Genomic DNA, 17,348 nt, shown 5'->3' with positions numbered 1-17,348 from the left:
ACTTATTTAGATTCACTTAAGAAGACAGTCATTAGACAGATGTCTTACATTATTGACTCTTTTCAACCGACTGTACTTCTCTGTCAGCTGGACAGTCTTCAAGACGAAACTGTTAATGCCAAGTATGTAGACAGATGACAGTTCTCTGTGTCATGAAGGCAGTTTAAAGCTGACAGATTAAAATTAAGTAAAACTAAAAATAACCCAGCAAACTAACCCACAACTTTTTTGCGACTGATGCACAAAATTCATGAAAGCAGTTTTGTGTATCAGTTGAATTTCTTAAGTGATTATTAGATTCAAATTCTCACACCAGTCACTAATCTGAAATCTATGTGCCAGAAAGGCATTAAAAACATTTTGAGTTCCCTTACAACCACTATAGTCCAAAACGTATATCAGTACTACTGACACAAACAAGTGGATTTCTGTAACTCTTTACAATTATATGGCAAAACACTGGCACCTTTTCAATTAAAAAAAGAGCATACAAAATAATATACTTGGGTTTTTTTTTAATAATTAACTATCTGCAAATGTTGCTTTAAGTTGCATTCGCAAAAATTTTGCAAAATAAAACTGTACTGCACAAATTATTAGTAGTTCTTAAAACAGTACTGAGCAATAGAAAGCACAAAACTGTCTTATTTATAAGATGAAGCTTGAGATAAATAAAAGAATGCATCTACATACATATTTAATTAGCTGAGAAAAATTAAATTGACAGTGACCAAAGCCTAGGGCATTTTTTAGGACTGCTTCCAATTACCACATCGGGGACAGGATGCCATCCTTATTTCCGTGTATTTGTAGAGCTGTGTGATAGGGTGAGAGGGGTTTTTTAAGGGTGTTAAAACTAGGGAATTGCAGGAATTGAACAGGCGCTCTGTTCTCTGTTTTCTGTCTCCTCCTGAAGGCAATTTTAAGTAGAAGGAAGATAGGAAATTGCAATAATGTGTTGTAGACACTGATAATATTGGAGACATGTTCAAGTTCTGAGCATGTGAAGCAGCTCTGTGGTGCACCTTTCAGAGTTTGCGTCTTTCTGTTCTTGATCACCTCAATCTTAATTGACTGAATAGGGTCTTTACACTGAAAAGCAATTGAAAGATGAGCCAAATCTGCTGGTTTAGTATTATTTAGGAAGGCTGAAGTGCCCCCGAGTGTCCGAGAGTGTTTTGAAGCATAGCTAGTTCATAGCACAGCAGTTTTGAAGCGAAGCACAGCTTTGTTTCTAACTGATTTGTTCTGATCTTCAGTCAAGATGGACTATGGGAGAACCTGACAAAACTACTTTGTGAACTTGGAGGGAACTGTCAAGGAGCACTGAGGAGCTGTGGCTGCTCATGTCCGTTAGCCTCCATCCCTGACATGGATCTGGTGGGTCACAAGCCATAGTGAAAGCATCCCTGGGGGCACAGTGTGAATGTAACAGCAGCTCCGGTCATAGGACTCCACATCAGAAATCATTGGTTGGGTGTAAACTTACTGTTAGAATTAAATTACTCAAAACACTTTAATGGCTTTAGTCTGTACTATCAGACTTTACCCTGGGATCACATATAATTGGTATTCGTGTGACTGACATAAAGCCAATATAGAAGCACACTGCTGGCCTGAATGCTGTGTTCTGTGTTAGCAGAAATGCAGCTGCATGTCAATACCTGATCAAATCTGTGCTGCGGAGTGTTTTAAGAGTGTTCGTCTGGAGCACATGATGATACAACCACAGCCACAGCTCTCTGCTCACAAACCAGGTGGTAAGACAATAGCCTGACTTGAAACCACCATTCAGCTTTATGTTGAAGGGAACCTGGAGAGGTAAAACCCTGGGTAAATTTCTTTTCAAGCATATATCCTGAATGACTCAAATGAGAGTCAAATCTCATCTCAAATCTCTCAAATGAGAGAAAGAAAAAAATCCTCTTGTTACATTTCATTGTCTTTTGCAAGTGAATAGCTGTCAGTGTGTTGAAGAGAATCACATTTTACAGAGCAAAAGGCTGAAGGAAGAAAACACAGAGATGTGCTGTTAAATAAATATAAAATGGATTTAGCCAATAGGTATTCAAAGGACATAGTCTGTCATTCCTTTTTGTTCTTGATTATCAGCAATCTGCCATATTAAGAGTTTGTGCATAACCTTTGAAGAGTTTTATACAGGAACCTTTTTTTTCCCTTTAACCCACAGGGGATGTGTGTGACTCCAACCCATGCAAAAATGGTGGCATCTGTCTGTCAGGGCTGAATGATGACTTCTACTCATGCGAATGTCCCGAAGGCTTCACAGACCCCAATTGCTCCAGTGTTGTGGAGGTTGGTAAGTGCAAACCTTAAATGCTGAAATAGTTGCTTAAATATCCCATTAGTCTGCGGCTAGCCAACCAGTGATGGTCTCCACAGCATTTTGTATAATGCTGTAGTCATTCCATTGTTCCTTATTGGTTTCTTAACCTCATATCTATATCATAATTAACAGACAGTTAAAGCAGTATCTGACAAGTGTATCAGCATAATATAATCACTCAGAAAAGTGCAGTGCTCTACTTCACAGAGCAAAAAGATCATAGCTGTGACTTAAAGTGACCAACATTTCTCAAAGATCGATGCAATTATTTTTATATATCCTTCTGCTGATCAATGACCACGTAAAGTTTGGTTTCTGATAGTTTTATACTGATGTCCAGAGTAAAGACTAGTTACTTAAACAAGTGAAGTTACAGAAACAGTATAGAAGAATACAGAATAGCACCTAGTACTCGTTTGAATTTAAAAACATTTACCCAGCTGGAGGTTGTAGTTAATCATTACATGAGTGCACAGAGTACTGAAACTTTATGATGTGCATTTGACCCAGAGTAAATGTAAATATGAGTGGTAGTTCCAAAACATCTGGCAGGTCAGGCCTCTATCCTAAGAAAACTTAATGAGGAAAAGGGCAAAGAAGGTGGTAGACATTTCATTGTGTCACAGGCCATCATTTTCAATGGAGCAGAAGAGCTGCAAGTTGACCGAGCTTTTATATTATCCCAAAGAAGGTATAAAACTATGTATGGTAGAGCCAATAAATAGACACTACTGTTTAAATAGGTACATACCTATCTTTTCCATGGAGTTCTGGGAATTAGGATGGGAAGGTAAGAGACACAGAAAAGCACTGACCTACAGAAGAGAGGGCAGTAGTTTTTATTTTGTTTGTATCAGGAAAATACACAAAAGTGGAGGTTCTGTGGCAGTGCATCTTATCTGAAAGCTTTGCATGCCCTGCCTGCATTTCTTCTGCTGACAGCCAAAGTATTTGAAAGCACTATGACCCTTCAATTATTTCATATCGTATGTCTGTGTCTGTGGTTCATCATCCTGGGTTACACTGACATGCTTCAGTCTGTGGCAGCTGAGTGTTGCTCACACTTTTTCTTCTGCCAGCTGTACTGTAGGACATGAACCTTGAGAAGAAAGGCCCAACAGCATTGCTTCTACAGATGTCTCATTGAAACTGTCACAGCTCGGCTCAGCACCTCTTTAACACTGCAACCATCCTACATCAGTGTGGTTGGCATTTCTTAATACATAAATAAAGGCTACACAGGCACAGACTGAATACACTGTTCTAGGGATTAATTTTATCCCTCTCTATCACGAGACAAGCTGAGCAGTACTTAATGCAGGAACCCAGGGTCAATTTGGTTTTGTTTTCTGTTTTTCTTTTCTGTAAACAATACTATCGTTGTTCTGGCCGTGACTTCTAAGTCTGTATAAGGCAATTTTAAGGGAATCTGTTTTGAATTTGATTTTGCCAAAGATAAGTTTTCTCCAGACAAGTGAACTGCTTTTGTTGAGAGAATGACCAGCTTTGGTGAGACACCAACTGCATTTTTTTTCTGACTAAAATATCATAGTAGCTGGTTCTAATCAAACATTTGAGTTACACAAGAAATTGCTTGTGCCCTTGATGCAACCACACAAGAAGCCAGAAGACACTGCCTCAGAACACTATTTTCCATACCTTTCCTTTACATTTTTATGCATGCTTGAAGGATCTGAATTTATCCTACAGCTATATATCATGCTATGTTAAAATGGTCTTTACATAGGTTTACTGCAGGAAATTTTGGGATTTATCATGGGCCTGATTGGCAGGAAATTGCATTGTGCACAGCTGGGAGGATGCCGATCATGAGTGAATCTGAGATAAAAGCATGTTGTGATAATTGCCACTGTAATTTACAACTAAATATTAGAAAGGCTTTAAAAAAATACAAATACACTTAAAGAAATTCTTCAAACACTTCATCAAAACCTTGGTTTGGTAAACAGCATAAAGCATAAGCAAGTAGAAAGCTTTAGAATATGTGGTGATCACAGCACTTATGCAGGTAGAATATTATATTTTTAGTTTGCAGTCCAGAGAGATTGTTCACTGGACAACATCGGTTAAGTAAAGGACTTATTAATATTCCTATATTAGCTAAAATCCAGAGTGTTAATTCAGTTTGTGCTTGTCCTGTATGATTGTGCTGCATGTATGGATTCAGATACTAGCCATTACTTTTTGAAATCTAAAAATGGTTTTAAAAATAATCATTTACTTTTTAGTAAAAGCTGAGGCTTATTCAGCATTATATTCACCTACATAAGTGTCATATAAAAGAAAAAGGTATTTCAAGATAATATTTTGATTTTTCCTGTGAAAGTGATGATGCTTAGTGCAAGCTAATAGTCATACTCTTATTAATTCAAACACTGGAGTGTTTTAAGTAAAATAATCCATTGGAAGGTGGGTCTGTGAGGACCCCAGGAGTGCAAGACCCCATGCGATCACTTTTACCGACTGTGTTTATTATCAAAGAAAAGTTGAAGAAGGAATGCTACCAAAGGTTACTCTCCTTGGATTTTTAATGAGTTATTGCCCAAAAGCTATTTCTCTTAATCCTTAGAATCTCCAAAAGATTTCTTGACAGTTTCCTGTGTAGTTGAAAACACTTCAGTTGGTTGAAAATTAAGCATTTAGAATGTCAGGAGGCACTGAGTAAGAAGAAAAGAAAACAGTGGGCAAAACCACAACACAGAGAAGAGCCTGTGTCAGTCCGTCTCCCCTCAGAAGGGCTGTATGACAAATTTTAAAAGAGTTAGTTGGGAGTTCTATGTGGCCTTTTCTCTAGGTACACCAGTATTGGACTTTATTCAGTCCTGGTGACAGGATACTGTTAATCTCTGGACATTAGCTGGAAAGTCACAAATTTTCAAGGAATATAGTTCAGACAGGAGGATTTGACAGTAACAGGGAACAGGGATTTTACTAAATCACACATTAATGTGGGTAAAAAACCAACAATGCCATACAGATACAAGGGTGTAAATTCATGTAAAGGAAAAAAGATAGCTGCATAAAAGCACATACAGGACAGAAGGTTAAATATTTAGGCAGAAGTCTTACCTAAATTGATCATCAAAGATTCAAGGCAGTTTGGGAGCTGCATGAATAGTCGAAGGACTTAAGAATGTAATGCCCATTATTACCTTAATAATACTAAAATGTAAAATAACCCAACATGATCGTAGCGCCTTATTTCAGTCTAATAAGTTTTGTTATTGTTGGGTTTTTTTTTAAACTCACCCATGGAAAATCCTGATTCTTCTGCCATGCATCTCCACTGTTTTCTGATGCTATAACTTTGAGCGTATCTAAACCAAAATTTTTGTAAAATGTTTGTAATAGTAATACATATTTTAAAATACTAACCCTATTGTATCCTACCCTTTCTCTAATGGTAACCTTGCCTTATTTCCTATGTTTCCTTGTACTAAATACTATACATAGTTATCTAAAAAATAAATGAGATTAGACGGCAAAGCTGTAATATTGCCCTGTTGGTGCAGACAAGTCATTTCAGTGCTCTGCGTATCCTAACTGATTATAAATATCTGATAAACTAGCAAAGAATAAGATGGAGGCAAGCAGAAAAAAAGTACATTGTGGTTCTTTTCAGTACAGCACATCCTCAAGGCAGTGAGGTAGGAAAGGTTTAGCTAAACAGGTAAGAGTAAAAGGTAATGATATCAAGCTTCCCAAATAGGAGGGTGCTTTCCAAAGATAATAAGGAAACTATGGCCTAAGTTACCTCTTTAGCAGACTCCTATCTATATCCTTGGAAACACAAATTCTAGTCTAGGTTGAAAAAGATTCACATGTAATTAACATTGGTATTGAAATGCATTACAGGCAAGTTGACAGACTTTACATCATTTAAATAATTCACAAGTAATTCTCAGAAGCCATGTAAATTACAGAAATACCATGAACTATAACTGTTACATACAATTAATAGAAAGCTTTAATACAAACTGTTCAGGAATACTATTAACATGTGACTTAATCAACATGGGTAGCTGATGAAAGAAGAGTAGCCTAGTCTGTCATGACTGTGCGTGTGGGGAGTAAGGACAGTGTGGCTGTATGCATTGAAATAATACTGGGGGAAAATATTGACATAAAAATTATTCCTGTTTTGTTTGGGGTGTGCATAGGGGAAAACAGAGAGAGAAATATGTGACTGAAGGCAAAACTTAAAGAAGGAGCAGCTGAGTTTAGTACACAATAAGGCTATCACAGTGTGTACCATGAGTGACCACATGATTTCATGTGTGAAAAACGGACATCTTAAAACTATTCAGGTTTGATCTTCTAAATCTGAAATTCAGTAGCTGTCTGAGAGGATAAACTGGTAAACATGGTTAGTTTATGTAAGTGGAAAAGTAAAGGATGTACAATGATGGGGAGGGTAGAGGAGCCACGAGCACATTTAGAGAAGAGCTGTAAACACTCTCCAAAGCTGCATTCAAATAGGGTGCTGGTAGCCTTTTGGAAAGCATCTTTTCCTTTTGTGGCAGCTGAGAGCTTACTTACTGAGAGGACTTGTTACTGGAAAACATGGTAAAAATGTCTGTGCATTTTAGAAGGGTGGAAAGCTGAGTTAATGATCTTGTACACATAATACAGGAAACTTGGGTCTACGTGCACCATGGTGGTTGAGAGAAGGGAGGAGAGCTGAAAGGAAAAAGAAAGGAGACGTCAGTTTTTCATTCCGTCTTTGTTCTGCCAGATGATTAATAAGTGACCTGTGGGGTTCCTTGTTTATAATGCTGCAGTGTTTTCTGTATCAGTTTAGTCCTTCCAGTATCCAAGGGAAGCTCTTTCTTTAACAGCTACTGTCTCTGAGACTGGGTCACAGGAATCAAAGGGTTTCTTCCCTTTTCATGCTGTTACATAAGAATTCACAGATTAGACCCAGAGTGCTATGATCTGTTGGCTTTGTGGCTTTCCCAGCACAGCCCAAGTTTCTACCGTTGCTGTCCTGACCTCTGCACTGACAGGACAAGAGCTTGTCAAAAAAACTAGTAAGCATATATTTCTGTCACTGTTTTCCAGTCAGTGTTACAGATGTTTTTTGATGTCTTGAGTGGAAAAGACTGAATGATTTCCAAGATGTTTTCACAGTCCTACGATACATGATTTTTTAAGGATGTTTGTTTGCACCACACATTGAACATATGTACTAATGGGTTTTCTCTCTAAGGTAGATATGATGAAATTAATCCATTCTTACAAAAGAATGACAAAGGCTTAGTGCCACGTGTATCTGGTATGTAATTGATATGAATGTAGCTGCCTTAGCTCTAAATTAGGTAACCTGCAATAATGCCAACTAAAGCACTGGTGATCACAAAATTAGAGCAGTTAGGAAACCACTTCTGTACTTCTGGAGGTCCGTAATATAACCCCACTTCCCAAGGGAGTATCAGGGCCCGGGGTTTCTCTGGGCCATGTCCAGTTGGGTTTTGAATATTGCCAAGGATGGAGACTTCACAGCTTCTCATAGCAATCTGTGCTAGTGTTTGATCACCTGCACAGTGAAAAAAACCAAGCAAACAAACCAACCAATCCCAAAACCCCAAATATGTTTAAGTGGAATTTTGTGAGATTCAGTTTCTGCTCATCGTCTCTGGTGCTGTTACTGTGTACCACTGAGAAGACCCTGGCTCTGTTGCCTTCATTTCTATGAGACTTCTCTAGGCTTAACAGCCCCAGCTCTCTTGCATGCTCCTCAAATGTCAGGTGCTTAACAATTAACTCCCTTAATGACTGTAGGGAAAATACCACATCCCTTAGCCTGCTGGCAGTGTTCTCCCCAGTACAATACAGTACTCATTGCAGATTGCCCACAACAGGGAACAGAGTGTGAACTCCAGATTTCAGTATCTGCTGTCACTGCTGTATGTGTAGTGTCACCCAAACTGACTGTATTTATTGCTGTTGTGACAGAATCTAAGTGACTTACTCACTGGTTTTCTTTTTACCAACAGGGAGATTTTATTATAGGGCTCTGAGATCTTCAGTAAAATGTCTTGCTTTGCTCTTGCTACTATGATCTGCAAAAATTGCAAGGGAAAGGAGTGTCTGTTTATATTTTTGTTCTTGAAAACCATTTCAACGGTTCCATTGACAGAAAAGTGAAACAGCAGAATGGTGAATTGGGCCCATGTTTATTTGAATGCAGAAAGAATGATCAGGTTTCATGTTCAAAGGTTAGTCCTTTCTGGGAAAAGAGTGAGATGGAGTGGGAAAGCGGGCATGGAAAATGAAGTTCTTCGCTGCTGGGCTTTATCTCTGATACCTGTTTGCATTCTGTGCTGATTTCTTTCCTTGTGAGCAAAGAAGGAAAGTGCTAGTGTTCTTCAGCGACAACTTATTGCTGCGGAGTTCTTAGTAATGTCCAGATTTCCACTTTCCAGGGCCAGTTCCATCTCCCACGGGGCTCCTGGTGAGGCTGGAGCTGCGTCAGCCTCACACCAGAGGTGCTGGCTCCTGGTGGGGCTCTCTGCTCTCCCTTGGGTTCCCCTGGCCCCGGGAGCCCCCTTGTTTCCCCCATGGAGCACTCAGCTGGAGCATTCACTGCTGCCACCACTGAGTGTCTCACCACTGAGTGCTGCTTTTGGTTGTACCTCATTTTAAAAAAAAGAAGCATTTAGAAATATTTCTATATTTAGAAAAATTTGGAAATAATTTAGAAATATCATTTTCAGTAAAATGGTCAATTAATCCATGAAACACTTTTCCTGTGAGTGTTACACAGCTGTGTTCATTTGGACTAAAGGTAATATTTTATTAAAAGAACCTCTGTATTTGGGTAGGGAAGCTTTGGAATAGTACTGTATTCACTGGGATAGAATTAGAGAATCACAGAACATCTGAAGTTAGCAGTGACCTGTGGATATCACCTAGTCTTCATTCCCTGCTCAAACATGGTCAACTAGACCATGTCCTATTTTGTCTCTGTATGAGAAGTTTTGGTGGAGACTCCACAACATTTTTGGGCAACCTGTTCCAGTGTTCAGCCATGCTCACAGTAAAAAAAGTGTTTCCTTGTGTTCAGGTGGTGTTTTAAGTTTTGCCCATTGTCTGTTGTCACTGGATGCCACTAGAAAGAGTGTGGCTCCATCTTCTTTACACTGTCCCATCAGCTATTGTTACACACTTTGGTGAGATAGCCTTGAGACTTCTCTTCCCCAGGCTGAGCAGCCCCAGCTCATGCAGCCTATTCTTGAATGAAAGACGCTTCAAACTCTCTGCACCTTTTTGGCCCTTTACTGTATTTGCTCCAGTGTATCAATGTCTGTCTTGTACTGGGGAGCTCAGAACTCAAAACAGGACAACATGTGTCTCACCAGTGCTGTGCAGAGGGAAGGAAAGGATCATCTCCCTTGACCGGCTGGCAGTGCTCTGCCTAATGCTGCCCAGGCCCAGGATGCTGTCGGCAACTGAAAGAAGGTGGTTAATACACTCTTGGATTTTATCAGAATGTATCTTTTATAAAGCATTTTGAAGTATATGGCTAATCTTAGAAGTCTGCTTAGTATTGTTAATCTCAAGAAGACCATCCTCAAGGTTTGTAGTGGAAAGTTTAGGACCTTTGTGAAAACTACCCTGTCAAATAAAGCCTATCCTGAAAATCACATCACACTTTTTTTTTTTTTTTTTTTTTTTTTCCTGTTTACAAATTTCTTATTTGAAAGCTCAAACTGGCAAGTGATGAGTAATTGTGGTCACACACTGAAGCATTTGACAAAAGAGCTCTGGAACAAACCGAGGGAGATTTTATACATTTTAGTCTAGTTAAAAAAAAGGACAAATGAAAACCATCCAGACTCTTGTTGCCAGAGCTGCTGCTCAGGATGAGGCCTTGCAAGGATAAATAAAGTTTGTGAGCGTGGGTTGGTCTGCAAAAGACATCTCCAGCCCCTGTTTCCAAATGGAGGGATGCATCTGTCAGTAGTAGACAGTTTTGATTAAAAGGTCCAACACCGATGCCCAGCCTTGTATACAAAAATTTTCAGAAAAACATGCATGTGTGTCATTGAGAACTGTCACAAAATGATGAGGTGTGGACTCTCGACCTAGGTCCTATTTGGTTGGAAATTTCAAGTGTATAGAGGCTACTGAAGACATGGTGCTCCAGAAACAAGACTGGGCATGATGCAGATCAGACCTGCCTGGGCTGTGTGTACTAGAAAGGAGGCATGTCCTATGAGCCAGATCCATTTCCACTGGTTCCTGTCTGCAGCTGACCAGGATTTTTGCCCTACTTTAAGGAGTGAAGAAAAGACAGAAGAAGGAACTGAAAAAACAGAGTGATTTCCTTAGTAATTGATGTGTCTGTGCCCTGATATGTTTTTAACTTGCTTCTAGGTAGAATAAGCTGATTATGTTTTGCCAGATCTGCCAGTAAAATAGGCAGCACATAAAAATCTGTGGAGAGCTTACGTTAACAGCCAAGCGAAATTGCTCTTTGGATAGGTGCTCTGATGTTGTCTGGAAAACGAAGCCCGCAAATAATCCAGTGACTTCAAAAGAAAAAGGTCTTTTTGGGCAACAGCAGCACCAGATTAAAACAGGTGAATCCAGTACATCATACATCGAGATCTAAGGGAATAAATATTCTGGTGCACAACTTTATGCACATTTCACATCCATCAGTACCTCTGAAGTAGTCTAGGTGCCTGCAGGACATACTGACATTGCTGTTAGACTGTTTGTGGTCAAGTTCCATATTATGTTGTCTTTGCTCTTCAGCGTCCCTGTCCTGGACTTCTTGGTTCTATATAAGTTCAAAGAGCTAAGTGTTTAAAATAGGTCTCTCACCACCTTTTTTTTTTATTATTATTATTTATTTTTTTCTTTTTTAATTTGTGTATTTAAAAACATGTAAAACATACATGTTTTATTTTTTAAATTACTAGGACATTGTTAGTGCCCTTAAGAGAGCTCTTTGTGTTAGACCATTTTTGTATGTATGTATGTATCTTAGCCAAATATTGAATCAGAGATCTGTATGTTCTCACCCAGCTCTTAGAAATGAAGAGTTGCAGAATTTTTTCTATACTTTTAAAATACTCCACTCATTAAGAATTACCAGTATGGCTCAGGGATTAAGTACTCTTCTCTTTTGCTAGAAATGCGTTGGTAGCTTTATAGGTTTACTTTCTTGTTCCTTTAATTCCTTGGCTAATGCAAAGCAAGTAGTTTTGATGCTTTTGAAGAGACCAGACAACCTAATTTCTCATAAAATTTAGGCTTAAGAAATAAGCATTCTTAAAGTACTGCTCCTGTTTGTGTTTCCATTTTATATAACATACTGTGTTCCTGGATTTTTATGCAGAAGGATATGACTCAACACTATGGACACGACTTACTAAAATAAAAATGCCAGGAGGAAGCTGATTCTTTAGCTGGAAAGGGAGATTTTTCTTTAATGAGATGATAATTCTGGCATCATAGGAGATTCAGATTAGAAGATTTTAGATTTCTTAGGCAAAAGCAATCAGATGAAGAACCTGGTGATGTTCAGATTAATGGAAGTTCTAAATGCAGTGCAATTCCAGAGTAAAAGAAAAAAAAATTAAAAGCTGAATATTGAAACCCAGAGACAGATGAACATTACTGTTGTTTCTTTCTTTTCCTCTCTAAGTTATTTTACAGATGTTTTTTTGCAAAACTATTTATATAAAAGGCTCATTAAGCAAAGCAAAATTCATCATGACTTGGAATCACATTTTCTTGCCTTTTTCTCCCCATGTATGTTTACTTATATCTAAAATAATGAATTAGTGAAATATTTTTTTTTGTGCTATAAGGAGATGCAATAGTGTGTAAACCCTTTTTCTTTTTTCCAGTAATAAATATTCTTATGCTCAGAAGCAGAAGAATAAAAGTGCCCAGATGTTTTTCTGAAAAAATTTTGTCTTTCCAGCTGGGAAAAGTTGCTATTAGTAGCTCACAAATTTCTTTTTACTCTGTAACTCTGAGTGATCTGATGCCTTTGTGTGCTTATTCCATTATTATTTGAAATCTCTGTTAAGTAATTTGCTTAAGGGTGCAAGATCTGGTCCTTGCTGTTCAGCACTCCGTTCCAGATGCAAAATTCTCTTAAGTGTTTAAAACAGTGTGGAATAATGTATCTATTCTACTCTTACCATCTTTTTCTGCACAGTTCCAGAATACTAAATGAACTTGTTAAACTGGAATATATACAGCTAGTATTGTCTAGAACAAATATACCTTGTTCTTAATTACATTAAAAACAAGGGATTACTGATAGAAGTGGGCACAACTCTGAATGTAGAGGAATTGTGCTGGTATACACCAGATGAGATTTTTGTTTTACTTTTTCAGCAAAGAAGTACCCACAGAGTCCCATTTTACCTGGATAAGGAGAATGTTTCACTCTGATTTGGTTTGTTGTTGACTGTTTTGTTGTTTGATTTTTTTAAAAAATATAATATAATTACAGATACCTCCTAATAAGTTTATGGTTGAAAGTTTTTCCTGTTAGGCTACTGAATAAATGCAGGTTTTATTGCAAGGAGTAAACAAAACAGGGGAATTATACAACATATTCTAATAAAATGGGAATCAGAATTTGAAAGACCAAAGTTCATTATCAAACTTCTATGAAAATTATTGGTCAAAATAACAGGAAGAAAGAAGTCCTTTCAGTTCTCAGGGATATATTTTTGTTTACTAACCCTTCAGTGCCAGTTAATGAGATATTGGGGTAATCTGGATAATGAATGAACTGAAATGGTGCTGCTATATCCCAGCTCCAGCTGGCTCACGAACAGCCACCTGAGGGGCATCTCACTGTTCTTGCCTGGTGTCAGGGTAAGCATGTCTGGACGTGTTGCTATTTAGTAAGACGTGCCTGTGCTGCACCAGCTCATGTCAGCTGTTAATAACCAGGCCGAAGGATCCCCACTGGTTCCTCTCCTCTTTCTTTGTTTACCTACTAAATTATATGGGGTGGTTTTTTGAGTGGTGAAAAGACACTAAATGCCATGTGCTCATATTTATGTGCACCCATGGCTGTTGGATCTTGGCATGCATGGCGAGAGGTACAGCCACTCGGGTGTTATTCAGGATGGGTTTTCATACTTCAGCTATTTAAAGGCAAGGCAAGTCAGGCATCCATTTCTTTTTTTTTTTTCTTTTTCTTTTTTTTTTTTCAATTTGGCCCCAGAATGGGTAATGGGGTCTTAAGTAGAATGCTGACTGTGTGAAGCATATGAATAATTTTGTTCAGAGATACTGGGAGCTTTTCATGTTGTATCACGCATGGACAGCTTTCCCAGTTTGATGGTGCTATAGAATATTGATTAATAATAATCCAGTCACATTTATGTTATAATGACCCAAATGATTAGGGTATGAGATTGTGTGCTAAACTATGATTGCAGAATTAATATTACAAATATATTACTTGTGCTGAACACATGCTTGAGAATTGCTCTTGCGCCATGAGTTGGAAGAGTTAATATCTTATTTCCTATGTCAAAAAAAGTAATCAATGAGATTATAATTAATATTTTCAGCAGGTCCTTTCTGGCTATATAGTGTTAGAATATTAATTTGAGGTACAAACTCTCTAGTCATCCATATCATCTTCATTTAGAATCATGTGCTGGACTGATTCCACTGTAAACCAGGGAATTCAGAAATCTTGAAAAGCATGTGTGAGGGGTTGACTTGGACGTGAGCTTAATGTTTTGTCTCTGAGACTAGAAAGGGCGAGGTAGAATTCAAGCTGCATGATTTGGTGAAGCCATGCTGCAGCTTCCTTGATGTTTATGATGCTATTCAGCTTATGTGTCTCTTCATGCATAATTGGTGCAAATATGCATAGTTCCACTCTTCCAATCTATGCTTTCAACAAATATCTAATTCAAATATGCATGAATGCATGCAAAGTTTTAATGTTTTTTTTCAAATGGATGGGTACAAGACATGCTTATATAATCTACACTATCTGTCCATATGCATAAAACTGATATCCTACACTTATTCCCTCCCCCTTCCTAACAGACTAACAGGGGTGGTCAAAATAACCTGGAATATTTAGGTTTGCCATACGAGCATTTTCTACATAGGGAATGGGATACATATGCTCAGATTTCAGGCCTCAGGGAGATGTTGAACCATCTCCCAGTGTTGCATTTCAATTCATATACACCTCCTTCTTGCCCTCCCTTTCTACGTCAAAGCATCCACGCATGCATACAGTGTTGCAGAAAGGTGTGTAGCTGTTATCTGGGTGAGTATCTGTTACTACGTTTACGCGCTAAAACTAACACAGAAGGAAGTACAGGTTGCAGCTGTTTATCCTGTGTAACATGCCTCAGGAAGATGGTGTTGGGAGCACTAACCATGGATTCAGAGCTTTTGTTTCAGAGGGAAAGTCCAAGATATCTATAAAAGCCATAGTCCTTTCTCTAAGTCCCAGGCAGTATGTATTGTAGTTCCTCATGGCTTTGAACCACAGTTAGCTATCTGGCTTCCGTTGACTATGTTTGCTCAGCTGGTCTTTTTAGCTGCCCATGTAGGAAAATCTAGAAAGGAAAGAGTAGCTGCTGCTGTGGTAACTGCATTAAAGGTAATATTTCTTCTAAAGATACTATAAACAGTTTTCTGGAGTCTGGTACCTTTTATGGTGTAAACAGAAACAGGACAGAAGTGAAGTTTCTTTTGTCCATGCATGTATCTGTGTATCTGAGTGGAGTGATGCCCATGTTGTGCAAAGTGCTTCACTCTTCAAGTTTAAATTGGAAGAAAAACACTTGGGAGCAAAAGTCAAACAAAGCACTAGCCAGAAATGAACTGATTCTGCTAAATAAGGAGAATCTATGAAAAAGTCAGTAAGTCAGATACTGCTAAAGTATCCAAAAGATTTGCTGATTTCTTCACTGTGTCAGAAGAGGCCTGGATTTTAACCTAAGTTGCAATACTGCCAATTCAGTTAGCTGTTTGAGGTATGCTAAACTGTTTATTTCTATCCAGTTAGAAGACAGTTCATGCAAAGTGATTGTTCAAACACAAAGGAAATGATTTTTTTTGAAATGCAGGATGAATAATTTCTAGTGTGTATTTATTACGCCTTTTGAAATACAAACAATGGGAAATTAAGTTCTTAGAGGCTATTAACAGAGGAACAGATACAAATAGTTTGTTGTGAAAAAAGAATAGAGGTGGTATAATAAGATGCATGTAAAAGATGAACAAATGATGCAATAGAATAGCAAGTTTTGAATCATAGAATCACAGAATCATTTAAGTTGGGGAAGACCTTTGAGATCATCAAGTCCAACTGTTAATCCTGGACTGCCAAGTCCATCATTAAACAATGTCAATATGTATAGAGAGAAATTATATATAATTTTAGATATAAATATATAAATAATTTATATATATATATATATAAATTTTTATATAAAACCACCTCCCTGGGCAGCCTGTTCCAATTCTTGAACCCCTGTTCAGTCAAGAAATGTTTCTAAATATCCAATCTAAACCTCCGCTGGTGCAGCTTGGGGCCGTTTCCTCTCGCCCTGTCACTTGTTCTCCGGGAGCAGCGCCCGACCCCCGCTGCCCGCAGCCCCTGCCAGGCAGCTGTAGGGAGCGACCAGGTCCCCCCTGAGCCCCCTCCTGCCCAGGCTGCCCCCCCCAGCCCCCCAGCCGCCCCCCCAGGCCTGGTGCCCCAGCCCCTGCCCCAGCCCCCTGCCCGTCCCTGGACACGCTCCAGCCCCTCCGCGTCCCTCCTGCAGCGAGGGGCCCAGCCCTGAGCCCAGGGCCCGAGGGGCGGCCGCACCAGTGCCCCGCGCAGGGGGACGGGCACTGCCTGGCCCTGCTGGCCACGCTGCTGCTGACACCGGCCAGGGCGCTGCTGGCCGCCTTGGCCACCTGGGCACGCCGGGGGCTCACGCCCAGCCGGCTGCTGCCCAGCCCCCCCAGGCCCTTTTCCCCCGGCCCTTCCCAGCCCCCTGGCCCAGGCCTGCAGCGCTGCCTGGGGCTGCTGTGACCCAGGGGCAGGGCCTGGCACTTTTCTTGGTTGAACCTCATACAATTGGCCTCAGCCCATCAGCACAGCCTTCCCAGGTCACTCAGCAGAGCCTCCTGCCCTCAAGCAGATCAACACTCCAGCCGAGCTTGGTGTCTTCTGCAAACTGTCTGAGGGTGCACTCGGTCCCTTCATTCAGATTGCCAATAAAGAGACTGAACAGGACTGGCCCCAGTACTGAGCCCTGGGGAACACTGCTTGTGACCAGCCACCAGCCATGTAACTCCATTTACTACCACTTGTTGGGCTTGTCCACCCAGCCAGCTTTTAACCCAGGAGCATACCCATCCAAGCCACGAGCAGCCAGTTTCTCCAGGAGAATGCTGTGGGAAAAGCAAAGTTAGACTGTGTTAGCTACTGAACTGGTCTGTGGCCTGTGGCAGGTTGTAACATTGACCCATTCTTGAGAAATGACAGAAGAGGGACACTGCCTGTGAGGTTGCAGTGGGGAGGCCAAAGAAAGAATCTTCAGAATTTTCACTTGCAACATCCAAATGCTGCTTCCTGTTGAATGCCTGGTGCCATGTAAACTGACCCATGACCCAAAACCCCAAATTATCTGTGGACAGGAGACCTGGAGCCAGGTATTTATCTGTGTGACCTTCCAATTACACGCCCCGTCATTCCCTACAACTGGCAGGACAGTATAAAACACTACTTGTGCTCCTGATCCCTCAACCAGTCACCCCAAGGCCCGGAGGTCTCTCTTGATTGCCCTCAGACTTGTCATTTGGACTTTATCATTGCCCACTTGGAAGACCAGTAATGGGCAATAATCAGAGGGCCGTACCAGACAAGGGAGTTTTCTAGTAACATCCCTTACCTGGGCCCAGGGAGGCAGCAGGCTTCCCTTGGGTTAGGTTCAGTTGCCATACTGAATCCTCTGTTCCTCTCAGAGTGGGG

General features: G+C 39.9%; 1 protein-coding gene across 1 annotated transcript in view; it reads left to right on the top strand.

Annotated features, from left to right (window-relative positions):
* Nucleotides 1–17,348, top strand: part of EDIL3 (EGF like repeats and discoidin domains 3) — a 267,679-nt gene that overhangs the window by 66,914 nt on the left and 183,417 nt on the right. The window contains exon 2 of the mRNA XM_037373731.1: nt 2,192–2,320. Coding sequence (XP_037229628.1) covers nt 2,192–2,320 — 129 coding nt within the window. The remainder of the gene's footprint in view (nt 1–2,191; nt 2,321–17,348) is intronic.

The sequence above is a fragment of the Falco rusticolus genome, chromosome Z, assembly GCF_015220075.1.
Source record: "Falco rusticolus isolate bFalRus1 chromosome Z, bFalRus1.pri, whole genome shotgun sequence".
NCBI lineage: Eukaryota > Metazoa > Chordata > Aves > Falconiformes > Falconidae > Falco > Falco rusticolus.
The sequence above is the reverse complement of the archived record's forward strand: the minus strand, read 5'-3'. Positions and strand labels throughout refer to the sequence as shown.